The 26,567-nt window shown below is 46.4% G+C and overlaps 3 protein-coding genes across 4 annotated transcripts in view; 2 read left to right on the forward strand and 1 right to left on the reverse strand.

Annotated features, from left to right (window-relative positions):
* Positions 1 to 391: 391 nt before the first annotated feature.
* supt4h1 (SPT4 homolog, DSIF elongation factor subunit) lies at positions 392 to 3,549 on the reverse strand. Its single transcript, XM_086160632.1, has 5 exons — positions 3,379 to 3,549; positions 2,292 to 2,398; positions 2,163 to 2,218; positions 724 to 777; positions 392 to 618 (listed from the first exon to the last, which is right to left on the reverse strand). The coding sequence occupies exons 1-5, from the start codon at positions 3,445 to 3,447 to the stop codon at positions 551 to 553; spliced, it is 354 nt and encodes a 117-aa protein (XP_086016758.1). The 5' UTR covers positions 3,448 to 3,549; the 3' UTR covers positions 392 to 550.
* A 2,381-nt stretch (positions 3,550 to 5,930) lies between these two features.
* hsf5 (heat shock transcription factor family member 5) lies at positions 5,931 to 8,891 on the forward strand. Its single transcript, XM_086160392.1, has 5 exons — positions 5,931 to 6,408; positions 7,450 to 7,755; positions 7,883 to 8,013; positions 8,132 to 8,416; positions 8,817 to 8,891. Exons 1-5 carry the CDS (start codon positions 5,931 to 5,933, stop codon positions 8,889 to 8,891), a joined length of 1,275 nt encoding a protein of 424 aa, XP_086016518.1.
* Positions 8,892 to 10,974: 2,083 nt separating this feature from the next.
* The window catches only part of rnf43 (ring finger protein 43), a 93,537-nt gene continuing 77,944 nt past the window's right edge, over positions 10,975 to 26,567 (forward strand). The window contains exon 1 of one of the 2 annotated variants that reach the window (XM_086160859.1): positions 10,975 to 11,477. In XM_086160859.1, the coding sequence (XP_086016985.1) occupies positions 11,256 to 11,477 (222 nt within the window). In that variant the 5' untranslated portion in view covers positions 10,975 to 11,255. The remainder of the gene's footprint in view (positions 11,478 to 26,567) is intronic. The other variant, XM_086160860.1, reaches the window with a different exon arrangement.

A 26,567-nucleotide genomic window follows, 5' to 3' on the forward strand; every position in this document is an offset into this window, starting at 1 on the left:
TTTGCCAAGCTGCGCCACAGTGTTCTATAAATTCGGCATGACTCTCAGATTCTGTAACGTTAAATTCACAAGGGTAGAATTCAACATTACCTAGTGTGTGGGAATACTCTGCCACGCAACCCCGCCTTCTACTGAGTGACGCACATCAAACCAGGATCAATACAAACTGCCTAACGATTAGATCGAATCAATTGATTAACAAGGCCAGCATAAGGGCAGGAGCAATTATCAGTCAACATTAACTCACATCTAGTTTGTTCTTGTAAGACTCTATGAAACAGAAAACATGACAGTATAATTCTTATTTGACAGACTGATTTATTTAAAAAAAAAATCCCCAAGACCCTTATATTACTTAAGTATTCAAAGAAGACCCCCCCCCCCCCCCCCCCCCCGACTATAAACAAACACATAAAAATATTTGTGACGACTGACGGATGAGTTGGAGGTTGCATGATGTCACCCATGTACAGAATTTTTTTTTCAGTTTTTTTATATCAAAATGATCCAGGAGGTTGTGTCCCATTGTCCCAGAGTAAAATTGAGGCCTTCATGTTTTTACTGCAGTGTCTCTGGACTTGTAGATCACCCCTCTGCTCTTCAGCTCCCTTACCACACCTGAAGTAAGCACACACACAGACACCATGTCCCAATACATATGACATTTATTCATTCATATAAATATATGTATATATATAAAACTGTGTTTGTGTGTGTGTGTACCTGGGGGAAGTCTGCCTGTCACTGACACTGCATAAACTCCTGGCTTGAAGTTTCCTGTGTGACAAACCTTTTATAAGAACTTTGGAACCCACAAATAGGAAACAAAGTTGAGTATTCAGAGTTGCTTTGAGTTCATTAGTCTCTATCGTTAGTTTCAAAAACCATCAGTGAAGTCACGGACAAAAGAGAAAAACAAAAAGAACCTAAATTGCTGCCCTTCATTGACATAGGGCCAAGATATAAGATAATTACTTTACTGGATACACTGTAACTCATACACTTAGCTGTGATACTGTAAATTATTGCATAATTTTCTGCATTTGACGTTGTTTAAATAACCAAAACTGCGATGAATCAATTGGCAACTAGTGAATACAAAAACCAGTGAGATTATCTAAAATATGTGCATGGCATTATCAAACAAACCAAAAAAAATACATTTGATATAAAGGATCCAAAATAATTAATGATAAATTGCCAAACAATGTGACTGACTAAATTAGGAAGGACTTGCGTTATCATGCTACATATACGTTATACATTATCACAGGGTATTACTTAAAATAAAGAATAAAAGGCCTCCAAGTCTTCAAAATCGACAAGTCCTTGATTCTAATTGGTCTGGATTTGAGTAAAGACCTGAGAGATTTTAAGGTAAATATGGGCAAGAAAATTAATTAAAAACAGCTTGGTCAAAGAAGAATACAAACAATTATAAAAAATATGAAAATTAGCTAAAGAGATGAAGATTGCTTTTTGCCAGAAAAACAAAAAAAATTAGGGAAATTAAGAGAAAATTAACAAGAATTTTACCCACCAAATATATAAAAAAACACAACAACAAATTGCAGATTTTAATATTGCATTAAAATCAACCAGTATTTCAGGAAAGATCTGAATGATTTTGTGTTTTAAAATACCCGGAATTAAGCTGGGATCTTATTAAATATGAAAAGATGTAATTAAAACAAATGTTATATATTTATATTTAATGAAATAAATATGTTTTATTTCCTTATATTAAATTATATTTATAATTCTGTTATTTATATTCAATTATAAATCGACAGAACGGACTTAAATCACCAGACAATTCACGAGAAATAAAATTAAAATTTACAGCAAGTTACAGTACAACAACTAAGAACATTGCCAGAAGTCTACTGTCTGTGTACTGGAGGCTTTTTTTTTTACACTTGACCAATTGAAATTGAATATACAAAAAGGACAGATTAGGATGTGTCATATTTGTTTTTTATACATATGTAATAAAAAATGCAGCTGTTGTGACATGTATAATTTTTAATGGATCCATTTTCCCCAGATTTGTGCGGCCTGGGGCTCCATGGCAGCGGGAAACACAAGACCCTTTCTTTCCTCTTCACACTAAAGCACATGCATTTTAAACATGTATATTTTGACATTTGAAAAATGCATACCTATTCTCTGCCACTTTGCCACCCAGCTGTCCTCAGGACTCATCATGGCTATCACTCTGTGGGAGAAGAAAACACTTCTTGCCTCTGGAATTTTTTTTTCCAAATAAATAACATTGGGGGGAAACATACCCGTCAAAGGAGGAGCTTGTACATTCATACACCATCTCTCTGTTCCCCTTCATCTGGAGATATGACTCACAGTTGTCACAGCCGTCATACTCAAACTGATCGATGGTCTGAAAATAGAGAAGCCTGCCATAAATATTACATGGGTGCAGTACAAGGAAAACACTAAAATCTTTATCTAAGAGAAGAAACAATTTCCAACTTTTTAAGTATTTTGCGTATTCATTTTTTTTTTTTTTTGAATGCCTATTTAAAGAATTTTTGTGTTTTTCCTCTTCTCTCTCTTGATGCCAGATACAGCTGCTGAGATGACTAAACAAATTCTTTTGAATTTCTGCTCGAGACTAAATGAAGAAGATATTTAGATTTGGCAGTATTTGGGATCAGCACCATTATTTACAAATAGGCTCAAGTATTTATTATCAATTCTTATTAAAACGTCAAAGTAGTAAGGAGGATTTTTCATTACTTCAATTTACATGGGCCAAATCGGTCTGTAAAAACTATTATTCCTTAACTTCATAAACAAAGAGATATTGCACGAAGATCTTGTTCTTATCACATCATCAACTATACCAGTAACCGGATAATGAGTCTGGAAATCCTGTGCTCAATTAATGCCTCATTGTTCATCTTCACTGAAATGTCAAACAAATCTATATGGGCATTAGCACAAAGTTACCAAATTAGTCTAACGAGCAACTAAAAGAAACAAGTAACCATTAAGAATTTACATTATAAAAATAAGACAAAGGCAATAAGGAGTTCAACATAATGAAAATTTGTCAAAAATAAGCAGAAAATTCAGAGGTGTTTCAGCCCGTTGCCCAGCGGTCTCCGGGCACTGTAATATTATCTCATATTATACACACAGCGACGTTTCTGTATTGTTTTATCAATTATTAACTTGAAAAAAACAAAACATGTTTACTTGCTAAATGAAGCCCATTTGTACTATACTCCTCAGACTAGTATAATTCTGAAATAATACACGATAATAACTATTGTCAGACACAACAATGCCAGTAAAGCGGCTATATGTTAGCAAGACTTGCTAACCGGGTGTGTCGTTGACGCTAATCTGCTTTACCTTCACCAGAGAGCAAAGAAGACACGCCCGAAGGTGCCGGATGTCTTTGGGGACCGTCTCCAGAGCCATTGTGAAGCACTACTTTTGAAAATGTCGCCAAAAGCTAACAAATAAACGTATCTAGGTCTGGATGTTGTGTGGTCCCAGGTTGATGACGTACGGGACGATCTTCTTCCCTCCGTCGTTTCAAATCAGATCCACGCTAACACGCTGATATACATCGCCACCTAGTGGGCTGGAGTGGAAATGTCAAAATATCGACATTAAATTTTAATTCGTATCTTTTTACATTTGGTTGTTACAGTAGAATTCTATTGTTACAACTGAACAGAGTAAAAATAATTCGGCAAATAAAGTGAAAACCTTAATTGTCTGACTTATTACAATATCCTGATAACCTGCTGTCATCTACTACATCCAGGAATCATATTTTCATGATCATAATTGTCATTGTTGCTACAGTTGCTGTAATGTATTACATTTATTTTCATATAGAAACAATCGAAACAATTATTTATTTTTGATAATTTTTTGATCATAGGGCCCTGCATTTTTAAATAAGAAGTATGTTGTTGAAGTATGTTGTTAAATAAGAAATATGTTGTTCTGCCTATATGGTGAGCTGGGAAGTTGAATAAGGTGCCTTAAATCAAATGAGAGATGAGATGAGAGATGAGATGAGAGATGAGAACAACTTTATTAATCCCGAAGGAAATTGTTGTGCCAGAGTTTCAAGTAAAAAAACATAACAGTAATAGATAATAGTAGAAAGGGGGATGAATAAGAAATATAATGAAATATGAATTGTCTTAACTGTTAGCAGTAACTACAAAGACTGAAGATTCCCTGCGGCTAATAATGTATCATTAATATATATTATTACTTACAAATTGCATGAATATATTGTCATTGCACATCATTGGATTGAGTCAGTTTAAGTTTGTTTTTAGAGATTTGAGTGAATCAACAATTTATCAAAGAAATACTGTGTATTAAAGAATTTTTCCACCGTTTTCCAAATACACCACAAGTTTTCACTGAAACTGTTAAAGCCAGTATTTACATCACATGAAATCGTTAACTAGAGCTACAGGAAATATATATGAATCTTTTTTACACTTTAATTGTTGTTTTTCTGTATTTAAGATAAGAAAAGATAAGAAAAGATAAGATAAGATAAGATAATACTTTCTTGATCCCTATAGGGGAAATTTCTTTGTCACAGCAATGCAACAATAACAATATCAATAAATATGAATATAAATATAAATTGAAGAGACAATCAAAAGGATGAAGACAATAACAAGGACAGGATCCGATAACAGAATGCCAATAACATGGATAAAAATAGATAACAGAATGACAACAAGGACAAAAATAGATAACAGCATGACAACAAGGTTAAAAATAGGTAACAGAATGATAACAAGGATTTGTGTCAGCATGTAGCACGTATTTGCTGGATAGTATGTGGCTACAGACAAATGACAGAGTTGAATAGAATAGAATGCAACATCAATTACCCCAAAATGGAGAAATATCAATTCGCAGAAATGGACAGTGCAGTTGAGGTAGTTAGTTTTATAAATATTATCATTACGTTAGTAAGAGCATCGACAAATGTGAAAATAGCTATGTAAGGTATTTCTAAGTTTGTCTGAAAGTAGCTGTTTTTAATGAGCTTTGCATCCACAGGTTATTTTATGGGACTTATCCTGTCGGACACCTTGATCGGTCTGATTTTAAGTATTTAAACAGTTTATTTAAAGATGAATGCATTCAAATAAACATGCGTGTTGTGTTTGTGTCAGGTATGCACTCAAAGAACTTAGTTGAGGGTTGTGACGTCACATCAGTGTTCCCCCTTTGTGACATCATGACATGACCTTTGTGACAGTTCCCCTTTCATAATGTTATTTTGTGCCAGTGGAAATAAAGCCTCATTTAACACTAATATCACACAAGAATAAAATAATAAGAATAATGATGATATATAACAATAATAATAATAATAATATTTTCCTTATTAATGGCTGTATTCTTATCGGGCTATCCGCCCAAATCAGCCGTTTGAATGACAGCGGTTGCCATGGCAATGGCAACAGTACATTGAGATGGGTAGTGTTGCTTGGCAGTTGAAGCCTTGGCTGTATGAGCGTACACTTACCGAAGACGTAGGCGTAGAGCTGTTGCTCTTTCGTGAAGTTTTATATTGATTGAGAGATTAAAAATAATATTTGCGTAAAGGGATAGAGACAGGTGAGCTAACATCTGGACTGGCACTGCCCCGCCAACTTGCCATATAGCGATTAGTGTCTCACGTCTTACAGTTAAACTTGTAAGTTAGCATTCGGTTAACCTTTTTAAGAACTGGTATTCCCTTTTTCCCCATTTGTAACGTATACGTTTAAGAAATGTTAAAGTCCAATTTTTTTTGAAAGTAGTCCAATTACGACCGGTTAGCTAGCTAGCAAGCAAGCTAGCTAGCTAGCTTCCGCGCTTGACAGTTAACCCATTCACACGCGGAAAAAAAGGAAAAAAAACCTCCTTAAATGGAGGTCGGCGGCCACTTTCCGCGCATCAACCCCAAGAAGTTCCCCGCCAAGCTGTGGCGTTTGGTAAACGACCCGTCGAACGGGGCCATTTCATGGGCGACCTGCGGGGAGGTGATCGTCATCAACCAGCTGCTCTTCGAGAGCCAGATCCTGTCCCGCAGCAGCGTCGCCGCCGAGCTGCCGGACTCCTTCATCACCAACAACTTCTCCAGCATCGTCCGCCAGCTCAACCTGTATGGCTTTCGGAAGGTGCACACGGCCCACACCAGCTACTCCGACGGCGGCCAGCAGTTCTTCTACAACCCCAACTTCAAGCGCGGCCACCCGGAGCTCCTGGTGAACCTGAAGCGGCTGACGGTCAACTACCGCGCCAAGCTAGGGGCGGACCTGCGCGGCAAACGGCGCCCGGCCGGCCGCTACCCGCTGCCCGGTGCGGAAGGTGACGGGCCGGGAAAGGATAACAGCAAGATCTCCGGTGAGTTTCTGCTGCCAATGTTAGCACCTTTGTCGAGATTAAAAGAGCATACTCAGAGAAAAGTGGAAGACCTCTCCTCTTTTCATTCAAAGTTCATCACAATCATTGACAATCAGATAAGTGAAACCTTATTGTTCCCCGAGGGCAACTGGATGCTATGCTACATGGGGTAGCATAGCAGATACAAAATCCAAGAAATAACAACTAAAATAGAAAATAAGTGAAAATAAAGTGAAGTACATTCCAACATTTGCATATAAACTGTGCACCCTTGTGAATGGCTGCACATAATAATAATAATAATATTTATAATTCTTATATCTGAATTGAAGTTACTGGATAACACATTGGGTGACATCATTTTCTCTCTTTGTTTTGGCTGTGGGTTTCCTTTTTTGACCACTGTGTTTTGTTACATGGTTTCAAACAGCTAAGAGCATAAATGTTAAAATGAATAAGTAGATCCAACCTACTCTAAGAGTATGTCTTCTCTTAGGGGTTACTCTAGGATACTGCAAGGGGTAGACAAGGAGACTTCTCAAACAAGTAAATAAAGACAGTAGAATTATAAAGTATACATTGATGAAGCTCAATAGCAACATTCAGTGAAGAAAATTGAATGGGGTTAATGCTGGTGCCCACCTCATTGTACGAGGACTGCTCTCTTTATTTGTGTCAGGCTGACATTCTTCAGCTGTTGTAGTGGTTTGTTTGCAGCGAATGAAAAGGCCAGGTGGCGAGACCGGAGCGGAACTGAGGACACCATCAAAAGGGGAACAGCAAGTGGTACTTGGCAAATGAGGTTACTTCGGGGGGCAGTTACAAGTTTAAAATGTCGGGGGACCAGTGCCCATCCATCAGTTACAATGTGAAGCTCAGACTTTTGACTTCTAAGTGAGAAACTACCACTAAAATAAAGGGAGTTACTAGAAAACGGGAAAATGAACCTGAAATGAGCTAAAGAACCTAAAATTGGGTGATTTCCTGTTTTGTTTTTTTTTCTTTTTAAAGCAGTCTCTGACTCTTCCCCCATCTCTGCAGGCTGTTATTCACTGTCCAGCCAGGCGGGTCGGGAGTCGGCGGATTCTTACCACGAAGTCAAATCCCAGCCGGCCCCGGCGTACGACGGACTCCCCATCCCGTCGGCCTATCTGATGAAGGCCCACAGCGCAGCTCTCTCCCCTGCAAGTTTCCCCCAAGAAAAAAACCCTGCCCACCACTACGCCGCCAATTCCTCCGGCCTGGGGAACCTGCTCCTCCAGCAGGGTTTACCGGTCAACGGGAACCAAAGCAACCCCACGTTCACCCCTTATTATGTAACGTGTCAGCTGGAATACTTTTCCCCAGGTGATGCAGAGAAGATGCAGATGTTTTGCTTTCACTGCTCTTGACAGGAAATACCCTGAAGTGATCATGTGGTATCTCGTTAGATCGACACTCTGTTGAATGAATACTCCATACTATCTGTTTGCAGCTTTCGATCATAACTACAAACAATACTCCCTCACTTTAGATTTCCAGTACTGCCATTCTAACCTGGGAGCCTCACACATGGCAGGCAACGGCCTGCAAACGGGCCTGTTCCCAACCCCCACTTACATCATGGTGGGTGTGCATTTTCCCCTTTTTACACGTTCAAATGATTGAAAAATGACACAGGTAAATTTGTCCTTCACCAACAAGCGTCACCAGACAATTTGTAACTCTGTATCTGCTGTTTCAGGCCGGCTACCCCGTCAGCAAGGGCGGCCACTGCGGCCAGAGCCAGGAGCTGCAGAGCCCGGAGAAGCTGCAGGTCAATCTGGACACGGTTTTCCAGGTTGCCGATGAGCTAATGCAAACTGCTCCCAGTAGCTGCGTGGTGACGTCGGAAAAAGCGGAGAGGGTCTGCCCTCATTCCGGCGGACCCATCGCACAGGCTGCGGTGGGAAATCTAAACCTGCACACGTTTCTAAAGGGGGAATCTTTGGACTCCGTACCTGAGCAGATGCCTGGAGATATATTTGAGGTAAGAAGAGAAGAGAAAGAACAATGTGATCGGTTATATACCTCAACACTGCATCAAGCGACTGCACCCAAAATGTATTGTTTTGTAAAAATCGAGCTTGTTTTTGACAGTAATTTAGAAACAAACGTTTTTCGGATGGTTTAATAATCTAAATGTACTCAGCTATTTTCAGAATCCCAGGAAAATAGCATCAGTGAATCAGCAAATGCTCACTGTTGGAAATTAGCGGGGATGAAGTTTCCTTCATATCAGCCAAGTAATGTCTAAAAAATTGCTCGGAAGCATTAAAAGCTGTTCTGAATGACTGCGAAATGACGTCAGAGACGGAGATACCTGGCTCATGTATCTAAACGCCGAGATCAACGTTCAACTCTCCTGTTCCCTCTGTACTCGAAAAAAGGTTTCCAGCGACGACGTCATCAACGTGGACAACACCAGCGCGGAAAGCAACGCAGGAAGTGCATCCCACAGCTAGGTAACACACCCGTCATTCGGAAGACGCTAACGAGCAGGCGGGTCATCCGCTGTCAACTAACACGTAGTTTGATTTTATTCCTCGCCGTAGATCTCGAGGTGGTGTGATTGGTGTCGAAGGAGGAGTCAGCGCTCACAGCCGGATATCAAAGTCCTATTTCCATCTCCCCGTCAGTTACTGTGAATGGCTGCACTTGTGTGTGTGTGTGTGTGTGTGTGTGTTGTGATGTCACTTGTCTCTTCTCAGTGATTGTGACCTGGACAATCCGAGGAGTTCAAGACTTGCCACAGAGCTTCACCATGATTACATTGCATTTTACATTACATTACAGTCATTTGGCAGACGCTTTTACCCAAAGCGACTTACAAAAAGTGCAATTCAGTCACCGAAGATCCAAAGTACCAGTAGTCGGTAGTCAGATGGCACCACTACCAAATAGCCATTGAGATGGCTATGTTGTACTTTTTGCATTTTAATGGATTATTTGAAAAAGAGGTGATTCCTAAGTGTATCTTGCCTAGAAGAGAGAAAGAGTGTCACATTTGTAGCTGTAAGGGATTGATGTTTGTTGAAGTGTGTTTTTTTTTTTTACTACTGCGGGGGGGGCGAAAAGGAGGCGATTGGCTGATTTGGGATACGCTTAATTCCTCTGGGTTTCACTTCACATACGACAGAGATGTTTTTAAGGACGATTTTGTAAAAAAAAAAAAAAGTTAATAAAAAGCAATACAGAGCTGAGAAGTCATGCTTGGTGTTTTCCTCCCGTGACCAGCTTGGATCCCCGTGTGCCTTTACGCATTTCCACCGCTAGAGGGCGCTGTCGCACCGCGTCCTTCCCCGCTCCACCGCTCCGCCCTCAAACTACTGTGCCGCGTTCAGGCGTCACTCGGAAATCCGTCAATTTTTCCCAAACTTTTTTTTTTTTCCCCCGTTTGTTTGCAGAATTCTAATTGAAATACATACGCGTTAATATCAGTTCACCTTCTTACTTATCAGTAGTTAGAATATAATAAATGAGACAAACAAGATGCGAACCACCCGGAGGTTAGGCGTTCTCAACACGTCAGGTGATCCAAAATCCACTTCCACACAAATCTTCCATTTCCGACAGTCCGTGAAGGCGGCAGCCCAGCGAGCAGGTAGCGGCTGTCAATGAGATCCCGGGGGAGCGAGAGACGGTCCGGGAGGGTCAGAGTCTCGGGACGGGGGTCCCAGATGCACGCCGTGTCCCTCCGAGGACTTTGGAAGACGACGAAAGCAGAGGAGAAGCATCGGCTCGTCCAGCACTTTTTATTTTAAACGCTTCGCCCTGCAACCGCTGATGATCCTGACCAAGCGTTCCCCTTCTCCGGAGGATCCTTTCTACGTTCTCGCCGAATTCGAGGAAAAGAAAACAAAAACAAAAATCCGGACTTATATACACATCGCAACGGCAACGTTTTGTTTTTTATTTTTATTTTCATTTTTTTTTAATGAACGTGACCACGAGTAGTTGCAACGGGAGTCACGTCGGCGTCCTCTCCTGTGTAATTACAGTGTAATAACGCGACAGTTTGGTCGAGGAGGAAAAGAAAAAGAAAAAGAAAATACACCCCCCGGGATGCGTGTTTTGACGTCTTTTTTTTAAAAGCTGCTTCTGGATCCACCGGCGAGTCGTTTTTAACTCTGGCGGCAACCTGTAACACCGCCTTTTGAAGTTCAACCAGTGTCTTTTTTTTTCGCCCCCTGCGTGTGTGTGTGTGTGTGTGCGTGTATGTGTGTGTGTGTGTTTATCCAGAAAATGTGGCGCCCTCTGGACGTGCCACATTTCTTTCCCTCTTTTTTCTAAACAGTCTTTAAAAAAAAAATGAAAGAATGAGGAGAGTGTAATTGTGCAAGGGGACGTGGACTGTTCCCCGGCGTGGATGAGAACCTGCGCGGCCGTGGACGCGCCACGCTCTCCTGCGGCGTGGAAGCGAACCGTGCAACAACGTGTGCGTCTCCCGACGACAGGGGAGCGTGGGGTGGGGGGGGGACTCCTCACCTACCGCGCTTTCACGCCAACCTGTTATTACACATTAATTACACTGTTATAACGAGGGAATATATAACTTTTTTTTTTTTTTTTTTTTTTTTTTGCCTGGATGTGGAAGTGAGATGCATATCTCTGCACGATAAAAGTGCATGGAAGGATTTGGACGCAGCTTTAAAACTCTCCATGTCTCTCAGTGCGAGCAGAAAGAAGAGGCAGGACCCGTGAGTCGCCAGATTTAAGTGACCCCCCCCCCCCCCTTCCTCCCCTTTCATCCATCCCGTCCCGTCCCGTCCCGCCCTTGCTTCGAAGACCACCATGTGCGGCCGGGCACCGCCGCTCCAGCCGAGGCCATGACCGTCCCCCGGTGGCGCCTGGCCGGGCTCTGGCCGTGGCTGCTCATGGCGGCCCTGCAGGTGGCGCTGGGCCAGCCGGGCCTGGAGGCCGAGCGGCCGGCCCTCCGAGCCCGCATCAAGGTGACGCTGCTCAAACACGACCCGACGGGGGGTCCCATCACCCTGGAGGGGGTGTTCGTCGGAGGAAGCGCCGGCCACGCCGAGGGGAAACTCATGCAGGTAAGGAGCGGAGGGGTCGGGGCGGGTTTTGGCGTGGATGCGGGACGCCTGGACGACCTTCTGGCGCGCCGTCGCTATCATGACCTGACCTCTGGGTGGCCAGCGGAGTTTGCATGGATGATTTGACTTCATTGACCTCATTTAACACGCGCCATCCCGTCTTTCCACCCTCGCCTGAATGTATTTTACGCCGCAAACATCCGCGCCCGTTGCTATGCGGCGCCCGAATCCCGCGGTGACCGGGGCGTCCTGAGGTGATGACGCGCCGGCGTGTTGTTCCTGCAGTCCCGCCGCGCTTACAGTTTTCAGGTAACCGTTTACGCCGACAATCGGCCCTTTGATAGGGAGGCGCGGCCGGGGAGATCGTGTCCCCGCCCGTGCGAAACCCTGTAATTGCGGTGTTTTCTTAAGCATTTTAGAAAAAAATGCAAAATGCCGCATGCGGTCTATTCAGCGCGCATATTTAGCATTCAGGAGTGGATTAAGGCTCCCCGGGCCGCAAAGCTCCGCCGCGTCGATTTATTTGCCGTCTCCGGGGAGACGGGACGACAGACACGCAGCACTGTGGGATCTCGTCTCTCCTCGCTCGCCAGGTGCGAGAGGGTTTTCTCTTTTTTTTTTTTTTTTTTTTTTTGTTATTTCGTTAAGCGCCAGACGCCCCGACACTGACCGGGATCGAGGGTTTTTTTTTCCGTGTTCGTCGTCACGTCGTCACGGATTCCCGACTTCTTTCTTTTTACGACATCCATTCGTCCCACGGAGACGTGCATCCATTCACCCCCTCATTCGCATCATCACAATTCACTCGCTCATTCACAGCTCATATAGAGACATGCAAAAATCCCATCCTCTCATTTACTTATTCACTCGTCACATGCACGTGCACGTGACGCTTTTGCCAGTCATAGTGAGATACAACAACTCGCCTATAGAGATACAACCATTCACTCTCTCATTTGTTCACCCTATTGTTTCCCCATCCGGACGATGCAGTGTCTCCACTGAACCTCCTGCGTGTTTGTACGTGCACGGAAAGGGAATCCAACCGTAGACCTTCTCGTCTCCTGGAGCGGAAAAGGGCGCTTCGGCGGGAGCGCGAACCGGCGCCGCTCCGTCTTTACTCCCCACCCGCACGACCCTCCAACTTTCTCGTTTTGCTTCCGCGTGCACTGAAATGCGACTCTGCCGTGAGATATCGGTGAACCCCCCCCAATCCTCGAGGTTCCCGCTCTCCCGCCGAAGCGCCGTTTTCCCGCCCGATGATGGCGTTGCATCCCGGTACGTGTCCCGCAGCGCTCCGAGGTGGCGCAATACCGCGGGGATGCTCTTTGTTGCGGCCCGGGCTTGTTCCGACAGGTTCCCCCCCGGGAACCGTGCGGGCCGATTCGCGGCCCCGGCTTCGTGTTGTTGTCTTCCAGTAGACCGGAGGAGTCGGGCGGGGGGGGGGGGGGGGGGGGGGGGGGGGGCTTTGCTCTCCAAAGACGGATCCCCCGCCTTTGTTTGATTTTCTTGCAAAAAAAAAGAAAACCTCAGATTAGCGGTTAGCTCTTCCACCTCATGGCGAGAAAGTCCGCGGTTGGATTCCCGCCGGGCGGGCCTTTCTGCGTGGAGCAAAAACATGCCGGAGATCCACGGGAGCGAAGGATCCACGTCTCCACGGCCTCTGATGATCCGGCAGCAGGCTGAACCCCGCCGGCTGGACAGATAGCGAATGAATTAATCTTCAATCGCGCTCTTCCCCTCATGTTCGGCGAGCGGGTCGATTCCTGCAAGGAGCTCCGGATGCTCTGAACGCTCCTCATCCGGATCCGGATTTATCTTATTAACCCCCGTCTAGGTCAAAGGTCGCCGTCTCATCTCGTTTTCTATTTCGCTTTTTTCGCAACGGAGTCACGGGGCTTTGATTCCCTCTGATCGTCCCGGCCGGTGACCTCCCTGGACGTCTGCCCTCGTCCCTCTGAATGGACACGTTCATTAGGACGGGCGGCTGGAGTCCGACCAAGACTATCCGGACAAGCACAAAGTGCGGAATTATTCTGACTCCCCCGCTCCCCTTTTTCATTTTTTAAACGAGAAGCGGGGATGTTGAATTTGGAGAGCGGGCCGAGAACGGCCTGCGAACGTTCCGCCGAAAGCGACCCGCCGAATTTACTTCCGCGCCGTTTGACATTCAGTCGTCTCCCACAAAAGTTCGCCCAACCCCCCCCCGGCAGTTCCCAAACGTGAACTGAGATGATTAAAAAACTGTTTACACTGCGCTTCCCATATTGCGACCCCCTCCCCCCCCTCAGATTTCCTGTCGCTACCTCCTGTCTCCCTGGATGAGATAACGGCTCGTCCGAAAAAGCTTTTCCTTTTCGTATCGTTGGAAGTAGCCGTTCGTTTGACGGCGGCGGCGGCGGCGGCGGCGGCGGGGGGGGGGGGGACGACTCTGCGTCACGAGCGTCCTGGTTCGCCGGAGTGATGTCCGCTGGAACAACGGGTCGGCTGTGTGTCGTCTGAAGGGAGCCTCTGAGCGGCGGGTCCGCTAGCTCATCTTATTATTGATTGGGACCCTCGGGTCCTGGTGTGACTAACCGGCACAGGGGGCCTCCTGTTCCACCTCCAGCTTCGGGACGTTGTCGTTCCCGGCTGTGATAAATCCATCCACTGTCTGGCGTCGGAGCCAAACGGCTCGTATTCTCTCGACGAAGTCCTCCCCGAGTGGGTTCGGGCTCGGGGAAACCCTCCAGGAGACGGAGATGAGTTACTGTGTTCATACGTTCAAACGCGGGAAGTCCGCAATAAATCTCCCATACGCTTGGAATCTCTCTCGGTCGTATAAAAGCCGGGATTATTTTCTTATTACCGGCCTTTAACACAATTTTAGGCAGTAAATAGCGGGAGGCTTTTATGGTGGCGGGATCTTTGGAAAGCGGGGACGACATAAATAGCTGCTTTTGCGCCGTTTGCAGCTCCTAAAAGCTTTTCAGGAACTGGTTTCCTCGTGCATCGGGGCTGCGGGGGAACCTCGGCTTCTAGAATTCTTTTAGCTCCCGCTCCGAGGCCGGGGTTTTTTATGGATTCCGTCGGACGTAGCCACTTGCCGATTTGCGAAGCCACGCCCATTTCCAGATACAACCGTGACGTTTTCTTGTTGTCTTGACAAAACTGACCTAAGCGGTGGGTAATGGACCGAAAAGGTCCGAGCTCCGCACAAGGGTATCCGGTTCTCGCAACATTTTAGCTTAAATGCGTTCGGCGTTAGCGAACGGCTAACGGGGAAAATAACCGGAACGCCGCGGCGGCTTCCCCCTTTGTGTGGTTTGTTTAGAAGTTTATTCGGACAGTGTACAATTACGTTAAGCACTGAGGCAGAGATGTTTGTACCAGATTGTAGCTCATAGCTAATTTCCATCTGTAGTCCTGGGTCCGTGTCGTCTTCGTCTTCGGCGGATTCTCTTCGAGCGTGGAGCTTCGGGTGCCTTCGTCCACCTTGGGCAAGAAACGGTTCCCTCCTCGGCCGAAGGAGGCTGATTCCCGAAACCGAATTCTTAGAACTTTTCTCATCGGGAGTGTCTCCGATTCGTCGGCAACTTCGAACGGTTTTTAGATTCCCCCCCGGTGTTCAGTCCACGTAGAACAACCCAGACGTGGAAACATCCGCGGCGCTGGAATGCAGCGCTTCCCCCCGCGTCCACCGGCATGGACGCCATATGAGCGCTCGACATGAAAAGGCGGCGGGTTCCCGCACCCGTTCCCTCCTATCTGGCCCCCCGGGGGCCACGCTGGCAGTTCTGTAACGTATGAATACGTTTGCCCTCAATTTCCTCTCGCTCCGCTGGGGGAGGCGGTTGAAAAGGAAAACGATGACTCCTCGGTGATTTACTGCTCCCCGGCCCGAGGAGGAAGCCCATTCAGGAACAAATGTCAACTTAAAAGCGGCCAATGTATAAGAAATGCGCGGCGCTGTTGATACAGAGATTACTCACATTCCTTTATTGCGCCAGATAAGGCTCACGCAGATCCGCTGTCAGATCTTTTGTACGTCCGTGCAATCGTCAGTTCAGCCCGCCAGCGTCTTTTTCTTTTTTTTTTTTTTTTTTTTTTTAATCTCCCCAGTCTTTTATGTCGCCTGAACACACACAGCGCATTTAAAAACACGAGCGGTCGCGGGTAATATGTAACTTCTGCGACAGCGGGGCCAAACTGTGTCCGGACACGTTTTTAAAAATCAGACGGAGGTTTTATTGGCGTTCGCGTTGAGATTCGGTGCGGCAATGACCAAAAAGGAATTGTCCCGTTACCATAACGATTAAAAGGGTCGTCTATTGGAGAACACGGGAGGAACATAAAACTTATCAGGAATTCGGGAACTAAGCCCGATGAGTTGTCGAGAAAATATTTCCAGCAAGAAGAAGAGAGAGACGCTGTGGTTGACTTTTTGTTTCCTTTCGATGAGATAAACATCTTTGTTACGGCACAACATCGGAGATTCTGCGACCAGATGCTCGTTTCTTCCCGAAAAACATGTTCCTCTCGGCGGGATGTTTTCTTCTAGATACGTGCGTTCCACCTGAAGTGACACGAGGTCCATCTGACAGGGAATATGTTCCACCTCATATAACATCTGTTCCACCTATGGTTCCACCATATGTTCCACTTTACGTTGCACACGTTCCCCTTTACCTTATATACAGTATATGTTCCACTTCACATTGCATGTGTTCCACTTTGCATAATGTATGTTCCACTTTACGTGGCATATGTTCCACTTTACAGTGCATGTGTTCCACTTTATATTTCCTATTTTCTGCTTTACCTTACATATGTTCCATTTTACATCACATATGTTCCACTTTACATATATTCTACCTGGTGTTAGATATGCTCCACTTTACACATATTCCACTTTTTGGTACATATGTTCCGCTTTACATCACGTATGTTCTACCTGGTGTTTGATTTGTTCCACTTTACATTACATATGTTCCACTTTACGTTACATACGTTTCACCTGATGTTGCATATGTTTCATTTTATGTTACATACGATCCACCTTGTTCCACCTTGTGTTCATGTGTTCTACCTCACGTTGCATGTGCTCCTCCTCTCAGCATGGGTTCCACCTGATGTCACCTAACATATGTTCTTCCTCATGTTAAATGTGATCCACCTCAAACGGGTGTTCAAATTCACAAACTATGTTTTACGTGACATTACAATCGCTCCAACCTAAGTTGCATATATTCCACTAGACGTTCCATGTGTTCCACCTGATGTAATGCATGATCTACAAGACGCAACATCCATCGGTCATTCTTAGCAGCGTTAGCCGTTCCTCCACCTGATGCGATTTCCCCCCTGATGTCACATACACACTCTGTGTATGGTTCACCTCTTGATCTTCACATATTCCGCCTAATTCCACGGGTGCTCTACGGAGCGTCATGCGCGTTCTACCTAAAACTATGCATGTTCCATTACAAAAGTGAGCAATGTTGGGCCTGATACATACAAAGAATACACGCTCCCTGATGATCCAGAAAAACAAGCCATCAGCTACCAGAGCAATGGGTTGGTTCGTCCATGTACCTGACGAGGCCGATCCTGAAAAACGTCTTTTTAAGTCTTTTTAAGTCTTTTTAAAGTCATCAGAACAGGTCTGGACTTCTTGAACGGGCCCGTCAGGTCTGCGCTATACCGCACGCTTTTGGCCACTTCTTCTAAATCCCATTCTATTAGTTTCAGGGGACGTTCTCGGGCACTTTAGCGAGGACTCATCCTCTGGCTGACTCCGTCGGAAGTGGCTGAGAAGGTTGTTTTACTGAGCGCGCACTCATGCAGGCCGCTGTACGGTAAAAGCACCGATCCACAGCCTCAGCCGGAGTTTGACAGGACGGAAGGGAGATATCAACAGAATCCACATTGTCTCCACGCGCTGCGTTTGTGTTCTCACATCCACAAACCTTATCCGTCTCAGACAGAGTGCCGGAAACAATCCCGAATCTGAGACACACACACACACACACACACACACACACATGCCTGCACACTGAAATTAAATGAGCATTTTTCCCTCGAGCGGTTTCTACTCTGAGAACGCAGCTTTTCAGGGCCCGTGGAATTCAGCTGCTTAAAAAAAAGTTGTGGGTATACTGTCGACAACGGCCAAATCTCCTTCAGGCTCACACCGGATGCGTCAGAGCAGGACGAGTCGGTCGATCGCGTAGAATTTATCCTTAGATTTTGCCGGATGCTACCGAAACTAGAGAGAAATCAGAAATCAGAAATCAAGTAAAGTAGTGCTCAGACGGTAGCACAGGTGTCCCTCCAATTGCAAAGGTTGGCGGTTCGAGGCGCTAGCGCCGTGCACGTGAAGCGCTTGGAAACTTGTTTATTTCAGATCTCCCACTTTGTGTCTGAGGCATCGTTTCCAGAATCCAACATTTCGCATCGATTCTCGCAAAATAAATGGAATAAATTAAAAGATAAAGTGAAATATCTGCATTTCTCACTGATAGAACAATGAGAAATTAGGCTAAAAAAGGCTAAAAAAAAAAGGCTAAAAGTAGGCTAAAAAAGGCTAAAAAAAAGGCTAAAATTAGGCTAAAAAAAGTTAAAAACATATGAAAAAAAGCAAATAAAGGATAAAAAAGAAATAAAGGAGAAATAACAGAAAACACTGTGACAAAGTTGATAAACTTTATCTTCCCTCTCAAAGCAGATGTTAGGATTTGTATTGATCCAGAAAAGGAGGTCTATCATTAACATCTCTCTTTCTTCTTCCTCCTCAGCGCCCCTTCACCCCCCCCCCCCCTCCACACACACACACACACACACACACGCACTTGACGGCTCTTAAAAAAATGCTTGTAATTCATGGCCCGCGCTTTCGTTCGGAGGACAAAAATGGCTTCATGCACTTAAAAAGAAAAAAGGAGAAAAAAAAAAAAAAGAAAAAGAGAAGAAAGGCAGGAAGCGCTCGGTTTGCCGAGCGTTTGGAGGAAAAGAGTCATCACCATACCACAGATAAATGCTGTCTGACAAAACGCCCTCCCTCCCTCTGACTCCCCGTGGCTCCACCACTCATTCTCTCACTTTTTTTTTTTTTTTTTTGCATAGTTAGTGTGCACTGCTTTGGGAATAATATATTATTTCCGAAGCGTTAGCATGGAACAACACCCTTGGTATTGTTTGGAAATTGTTTGCGTGGGGTTCCACTGGAGGATTATCCAGATGCGTGGATGAGTGTGTGGATGCCGGGTGATCGGTTGCGTCTTTCTAGCGTTAAAATAACGGTCTTAGTCGTTTCTCAAGTTTTTCAGAACACCCGAAGAACTTAGTCGTATGTGAAAGAAGAATGACTTGGTTTGGAAATCTGAAAGTGTGTCAGTGACGTGAACGTGTGTGTGACGGTTTCATGTCTTTAAATGATGTGTGACCCGTGTGTTTTTATATCAGCCGCCCGGTTTCAGACGTCCGTCCCCTTCCATCCGGGCCAAGAAACATTTTTCTAAGAGGATAAAGTCGAAAAAAACACCTCATCCCCGAACATGGAGATCCGCGGTTCTCCCCTGGAAAAATATTGCTGTTCCACAGACGGCGATTTCAGACACCTTCTCACCTCCTCTCGTCAGTCATTCCCGGAGGAAATTTCAGCGTGGTTTAAGCCTTTTTTTTTTTTTTTTTCCTTTTTTTTTTTGTCGCCACGGCAACTCAAAACACGACCAAAAAGTCATTCCGAACTTGTCCCGACAGGGACCCGTGTGTCGACCGGTCGATGCACGAACCCCCCCCGCTGGAGGACGAGTCCGACTCCCTTTCCCACTCATTACTTTTAGTTGCTTTTTGGATGTTGTTGTTTTTATTCCTGGTTTTAGATGATTTTTCTGGTTGCCGCGGTTACATCGAGACGCCCGTCTCGGTAGGGTTCTATTAGGATTTCTCCCCGAGCCGCGTAGTAAGGGAAGCACATCACACTCGTATTTATATTACAGCGCTTGGAATGAATGTACTTACACTCCGTGTAATACCGGGCCAAAGTTACCGGAACCGACAACAACGAAAAAAAAAAAAAAAAGCCAGACTGGAAGCAAATTCTTCCCTTTTCTGCTTGAACGCTCGGCTCAGCGATCCACGAGGAAGAGCTTTCACCTGTGAGACGCTCCAGTTCTTTATGTACGGGTGCACAGGCATGAGTGAGTCCGTGTGTGTGTGTGTGTGTGTGTGTGTGTGTGCAAGCATGCACACACACAGAGGAGGAAGGGCTCCCATACTGAGATCATTGACCAAACTCTATTAAGTGGGATCAAAGTGACTCAGATCTCTCAGTGCTGCATGACTACAAAAGCCATATTGTAACCCCAGATCCAGGGAGATAACGCCGCTGACAAGAAATGCTTTATGTCTACAGAAGTCACATGGTCACATCCAAACAACAAACAGCATGGCTCCAACCCCCCCCCCCTCCATCTTCTTCTTCTTCTTCTTCCTCTGAGAGGACCTCAAGTGTTGGCCGCGGAGAATTGATACGGCCGCTCGTATGTCCCCGATAGCGATCGGCGTATGTTACGGTGAAAAGAAATTTAACGTGACAAAGCGTCCGTCGTCGGTCTCGCCGCCACGGGGATAAATGAGGGCCGCGTGCCGCCAATCCGGGCTGGATTAGGGCAAGTTACCAGGCAGATGCAGCTAATAAGTAAATCAGTGCAAGCATGTCTTTTACTTTTGTTTTTTTTTATTCTTTTTTTTTTTTTTTTTTTTACGCTGATCTTGCATGTGCTTCCTATCCTAAGAGATCCTGAGGTGACCAAACGTGTGAATAAAAGTGGATGGTTGTATGTCTATATGATATGTGAATGAGTGACCGAACGGTCGTACGTCTCGAAATGCGGCCCGAAAATCGCCCAATGACGGCAGGAATAGCTCCTCACGTACCAGAATTCGGGATCGGCGGTGTAGAAAATTTTCCGAATATTTTTACCTTCCGACTTTGTCCGACGAGCTTTTAAAAAAAAAAAAAAATCTCCACGTCGTTGTGTAAAACGTGACGATTCTGCATTTCGGCGCTCTAAAACAAACCTCCTCTGTCCGATGTAAAATGCAGCTAAAACTTTGCGTACGTCTTCGCTCGATAACTTTGTTCGGATAAAACCCATGTGACTGTACGGTTCTGGCATTTCCTATCCCTGTGTTTATCTTTAATTCAATATTTTTATTATTCTTAATCAGTTCCTGCGGTTTGGCTTTTTGTCATATTGTTTTCCTGTGACCGTCACATCCAATGTTCGGCCGCTAAAAAGTGTGTCGGTAAACGTGTTTAATGAAATTAATATGTGACATTTTAATGGTAATTTTTTTTTTTATGCATCGTAATGTTTTACTGTCACGATCGCATCGAGTGTTTTGGTCACTTGACTAATGTACGGGGAAATGTAATAACATTTACTGTTATTATTTACGGCAGAATGAAAAAAAAAAAAGCGTGTGTGATGTTTATTTCCTTGTAAGGATTTATTCATTGTTGGCGGGGATTTGATTGGCAGGCTTGGATTTTAGATTAATTGTGCAAATATGTTACACTTTTCTTACCTCATTTGATTATTATAATTATCATGAATTTATTTATTCATTTGCTAAGGGACTGTATGTCTGCAGATGGGTGCAATATGTTTGATCTGTGCGATGTGTATCATGCGTGTGCTGCTACACACCTTCATTTCCTTCGGGATTAATAAAGTAACTTTCCTGTGCAACAAGTGTCAGATTGACACATTGAGCTGCAGTCGTAGTATCAGGGAAGTATTTCCGGCACTTTCTTTGTCTTTCCGGATATCACTTACTGGTCTCGTGATTACTTAAGCCTTCTCTCTATCAGCTTTTGCCTGATTTAAGGTGAGATCTTATATATGCATAACATATGATGCAGTAGCACAGTCACTCTATATGTATATATACATATAAAGATGTATATATATACATATATGCCCAGCTTTCTAGTTTCTAAAGCCTAGCGTTTGAGCGGGAGTTGACGGATTGTTCTCCGTGGTCATACATCCAGTCACATGCCTGGCGGCACGATGGTTCTCTCAGCTGGACGGCATGAAAACATGCCTTTGAGTGAGACAAAAAACGGGCAGTATATCTGCCAGACTTGTGTGTTTAAGCGGTGCTTCATCTGTGCTCACCTGCAGAGGGGGTGGGGGGGGTGTGTGTGTGTGTGTGGGGGGGTGCTTCCTCTTCCCCTTGGCTAAGTTATTGGCAAGAATGCTCAGGCCCCGCGGAGGAGGGGATGGAGGGGGGGGGGGCTGGCATGTGACCGGCTTGGAGAATTCAAGCCGCTGTCACATGACCCGGGGCGCTCCTGGATACATTTCACACCGTCCGGCGCCGTCGGTATCACCTCCTGTTTGGTCGTCTCAGGCTCAGGCTTCTGCCCATCCTCTGCGTTCATTTCCAGCGTAATTCCAAGTGGTCGGGGGGGGGGGGGGGGGGGTCATGTTGAGCTGTACCAGCGAAAAGAACGGAGAAGATGACGACGGAAACGGCAGCGAGTGTCTCTTTCCTGGAACGCTTGTTTTCTCCACGTCCCCCCGCCGTTGCCGCGTCGAACGATGAACTCGGAGGTGAACTCGGCACTGCCCTCTAGTGGTTGTACTGCTCAACACGTGAAGCTACTTTAGCTTTTCCAGGAAGAAAAAGTCTAGCTCCCCGCAGCTAACAACCAAATTTAGCCGCTAACGACAGCCAGGATTCATATCATTTAATTTAGTCGTCTGAATGAGAGCGTGAATTGTTGTACGTTCCTCTGATGGACCGGTCCAAGGTGAGCCATCGCCCGATGACGATGATAATGCATGGATTAATCGATCGATCAATTCCCCCGACGCACCGAGAAGATATCGGTACCGTATTGGCGTTAATGCGTGCTGAAATGAGGCATCGTGCTCGAAGGGGAAGAGAAAACGCCGCACCCACCCCGGATAAACACATTCCACCTGTTTGTGACTCATAAAGTTATTTGTTTTTCTGAAAAACATTTCCATGTGGTGTGAAATATGCGCCCCCCCCCCCCCCTCCCCGATTTGACGAGTCTGGAACTGTTTTCGGAGCTTTCTCTAAATCCCGCGCTCGTGAAGATGTCTCAATTTGCGCGATTGCCCCACGTGGAAGAGACGAATTACCGGTTTAAGATGCGGCAGATCCTGTGGGAAAAGTGCAACGTCCGGGTGGAAATTACGGGGACGAGGACTGAAGCGCATGTTCGTCGCAAATCGGAATAAGTCACCGGAGAGGGAACGCGTTGATGTCATTAGACCGCAAAAGACGCGACATCGGCGGAAGTGGTTTCAACTGCCGACCTCGCCGGCTGTCTGAAAAACCGCGCTGTTAGCCGTTAGCCGTTAGCGTCAAAACAACGCGGACTCCAGCTGTTTATTAGTTCTGCCCCTGCTGGAATAACCGATTCGGCGCGGCTACTCAACAGAACCCGCTCCGAGCGACCGGAATCGAAGCGGTTTCCAATGAGAGGCGTCGCGAGACCCGTCCCACTTGGCCGTGACCTCCCGACTGGCTGCTCCTAATGAGAAGCAGTCCCTCACTGCGCCTCCAAATACCTTGGCACCCAGCTGAAATGCTGACAGACTGCTGTTTAGGGCGCTCTGGGAGGAGCAGCGGGGCTCGGGGGAGTCGCCCGCCCGCCCGCCCCGGTTTGACCCTCCGGAGACACCCGGGCCAACGCTGACGCCAGTTAGAGACCGTGTGCCGAGGCTCGCTCGGGATACGCATTCATATCCGGGATCGTTTACGCCGGCGGGCTGCAAGAAGCACTCAGATTAGCGCGGTCGGGGTATGACCCCCCGAGTCTTCGTCGCTGCATTTATTTCAAGATTTACGCACGCGTCTATTTCTTTACTTCCGCGATCGGTCGCGCATTCGCCTTCTTGTTAGCTCATTTTCTTGCGAGGGGAAAAAAAAAAAACGATCGCCGACAAGTTTAACCCGCTTCGGTGTCAAGTGGGTTTTAATAACGTTTTAATTGTCGCTCTCTGGTTCCAAAATCGCCTCTCGTCACATATCGGTTGTTGGAGCGAAGAGCCACCCAGTAACATATTCAGATATTCAGAAACACTCCTGCTGTGCAGGAAATTAGGCCCGATGTTGAGCCGCCCACCGCTAACTCAGAACGATTCCCTTCAAACAGCCTTGACCGCAGGCCGAAAGGAAGCGATAGAGCCGTCGGAGTATCAGCCGCATCTGGGTTACATAACCTCTGTATTTACATTTACTCCCACATTAGCCTTCCTGCTTGCCCGGCCATTAGAAGCGACCAGAAGAAAACAGCTTCTGAAATCAGGTGGGCAGATCAAAAAGGGCCGTTCGGAAAGAACGGGGCCACGATATCTCTCGTCCGGGGGCCGTTAACTCGATAACCTGCGCTTCTGGAGCCGATCCAAGAGCGGGAAGCGGAGAACGTTTCTAGCCGGAGACGGTTCTATCCGCGCGACGTCGTTCTTTGTGCTCGCCGCCCGGTCGGGGTTAGAATAGCACAACGCGGCGGGAACTTTGAACGCCGGCCCTGAAGACCAAAGCAGAGCCGTGTGCGGTTTGGTGTTTGCTTGGTTGACTCTGAGATTAGATCAGCAGGTTGGCAGAGGACTGGGTAATGACATGTCAACCACTCTGGAGTCCTTGGGCCGTCCGGGACGGCACAGCTACTTGAAAGCAAAGACCCGTGCACACGCACACACACACACACACACACACGCACGCACGCGCACAAACACCTACGCAACATAAGCTTAGTACTTCATCCACCACCAGGGTATGTTTGACCACAAAGAATCAGCAGGACTGAAACAACATAGCATTTATAATCTCTGCCAAATGGAACGGGACATGGTCAGCCACTAATGGTCGATGACAAGCAGATGATACACTCATGTTAGCCTTTGTAGATGTGTGTGTAACAGTTTGAAAATAAAGCATTAGAACATGACAGGAAGTGTGCGGCGGCTAAGAACATGCTACTAAGAATAACCTCCCGGTGACAGCGGCAGCATGTGCAGAGGGGTTAATAATGGAAACAGGAAACACTGTCCAGGACTTCGCTCTTGCACGGAGCCAACATATGGATTGAATTCCTCCTTTTGTGCATTTTCACACATTTCTGCATTCGCTTCTTTGAACTCCTACGTGGTTCTTTCCCCCGTTTTGCAGGGGAAAGCCCCCCCCCCCGTTTCTTACGGATGGCACAGGCCTGCGACTTCTTAAACTGGCTGGACGTTGTTTTAATCGCCGCCCGCGCAGAACATCGACGCTCGTAAATTAATTCTTCACGGATGTTTGCAGAAGCCAGCTTTACTCCGGTGTTTTGAAAGTACTTTATCACCTGGCCCCGTCTTTGCAGAGAGCGCTCCGTCCCACGTGGGACCAAACAACTGTGTGTGTTGACGGGTTGAAAACGGAGGCGAAATAAGGAAAACATCCGCGACCGCGGACGCGTCATCTCCACGAAAATATCCGAGCGGAGAAAGAGCGAAAGTTGGAAACATTGGGTCCCGTTGCCGTAAATAAAAACACTCGGGAGCGGCGTCCAGCGCGGCGTTCGGGTTCACGTCCCTCGGCGAATAACAAACCCACGTGTTTGGAGCTAAATCGCCGAAAAGAACATTTGACGGTAAAAATGAGAATTTCGAATTGTGGAAGCGAGCTCCCTGCGCCACGTCGGGGGGGCGTAGATGAGTAACACGTCCATGAAGGTCGTCTATTTTCAAGGCCGCCGGTTTCTCTCTTTTTCCCCCTCCCGTCGGCTCTTATTTATTTTAGATATTTATTTTGATGTCCTTAAGCGGGCCAAGGTCGCGCCGCTATTGACAAAACCTTTTATTCCACAAAGATGGAGTCAATGTTGGTTTAGCGAGACTTCTTTTAAAAAAAGAGGGGAGGGGGAGCGAACACCTCGCCCGTGCAGATCTTTTGGTCCAAGTTTGGATTTGATATTCTTTGCTCCTCCGCGGTCGGAGTTGTTTACGTAAATACGCTTACGGTAGAGTAGCTAAAGCGCATGCACGGACGCGGAAGCGGTCCCGCCTCCTCGCTGCAAAAAAATCGCGGAGGGCGCAATCCCGCCGAGCGCTCGCTACGACGCCGTCCCGATATCGCTCGACAGCGTGTTTGTGAAGCTCCGGTCCAAAAACCGAGCGCCGGGACCGGAGCCAAGTGTCTCAGCGCTGCCAGAGAGGGAGGGAGGGAGGGGAAGGCCGGGCTTCTGAGAGGGCCGAAGGGGTGGGAGGGCGGAGAGGGATGTGTGTCTACTGCAGTTCTCTGACCTACCTCCATGCCGCTGACTTCCACTGTTTGCCCACTCTGTTAACTATTACCAAAAGGCTGTGTACCTTGGCTGCAGCCCAACACTCTTACACATACTGTGGCCCATTATCAAAGGAGACCTGCACTACAAGCCCTGGAGTCCTTCCAAAAGGCCACAGCCACAGTTTCTGCTCGGAGACCGGCACGGCGGCGCTCTCCCGGCGACCCCCTCCCTCCTCCTCCTCCCCGCCCGTCACCTTCTCCACGCCACCTCCTGTTCCCTCCCGACCCCCCCCCCCCCCCCCCCCTTACTCCGACACGCTTGTCGGTTAAACCGTTTCTCGCCAGGTGTCTGAGCCGCGGCGCCCGCGCTCCTCGTTGGTTCGCGTACAGCACCAAAATGGCGTGTTTTTAAGGATTCGCCGCCGCCGCCTCACAGTGGTCGCTCTTGTTTGTACGAACGGCGGTTTTAAAAAGTCGTAGACGGGTGACCGTTTTTTCGGGGGTTCGTCCGCCCGTTCGTTAAAACCGTTTGCTGAACTCGTGAATGGGTTAAATAAGGTCGCGGGCACAAACGCTGTGTGCCGGTTTAAAAAAAAAAAAAAAAAAAAAAAAGAAGCAAGTCGCAACAAGTGATTATCACAGAATCAAAACAACTAAATTGGATAACAATGGCTAGACATTGAAGACAAACCCCTGTTCCCATGGTTCACTGGTGCCCTTAATATATAAACAAAACCAGGACCTGCTCTTACTATCAACATTATTATCACCACCTAATTATTCTATTATTCCTTT

The sequence above is a fragment of the Fistularia commersonii genome, chromosome 15 (genome assembly GCF_037954325.1).
Source record: "Fistularia commersonii isolate RoL2024-O1a breed Wild chromosome 15, RoL_Fcom_v1.0, whole genome shotgun sequence".
Lineage (NCBI taxonomy): Eukaryota > Metazoa > Chordata > Actinopteri > Syngnathiformes > Fistulariidae > Fistularia > Fistularia commersonii.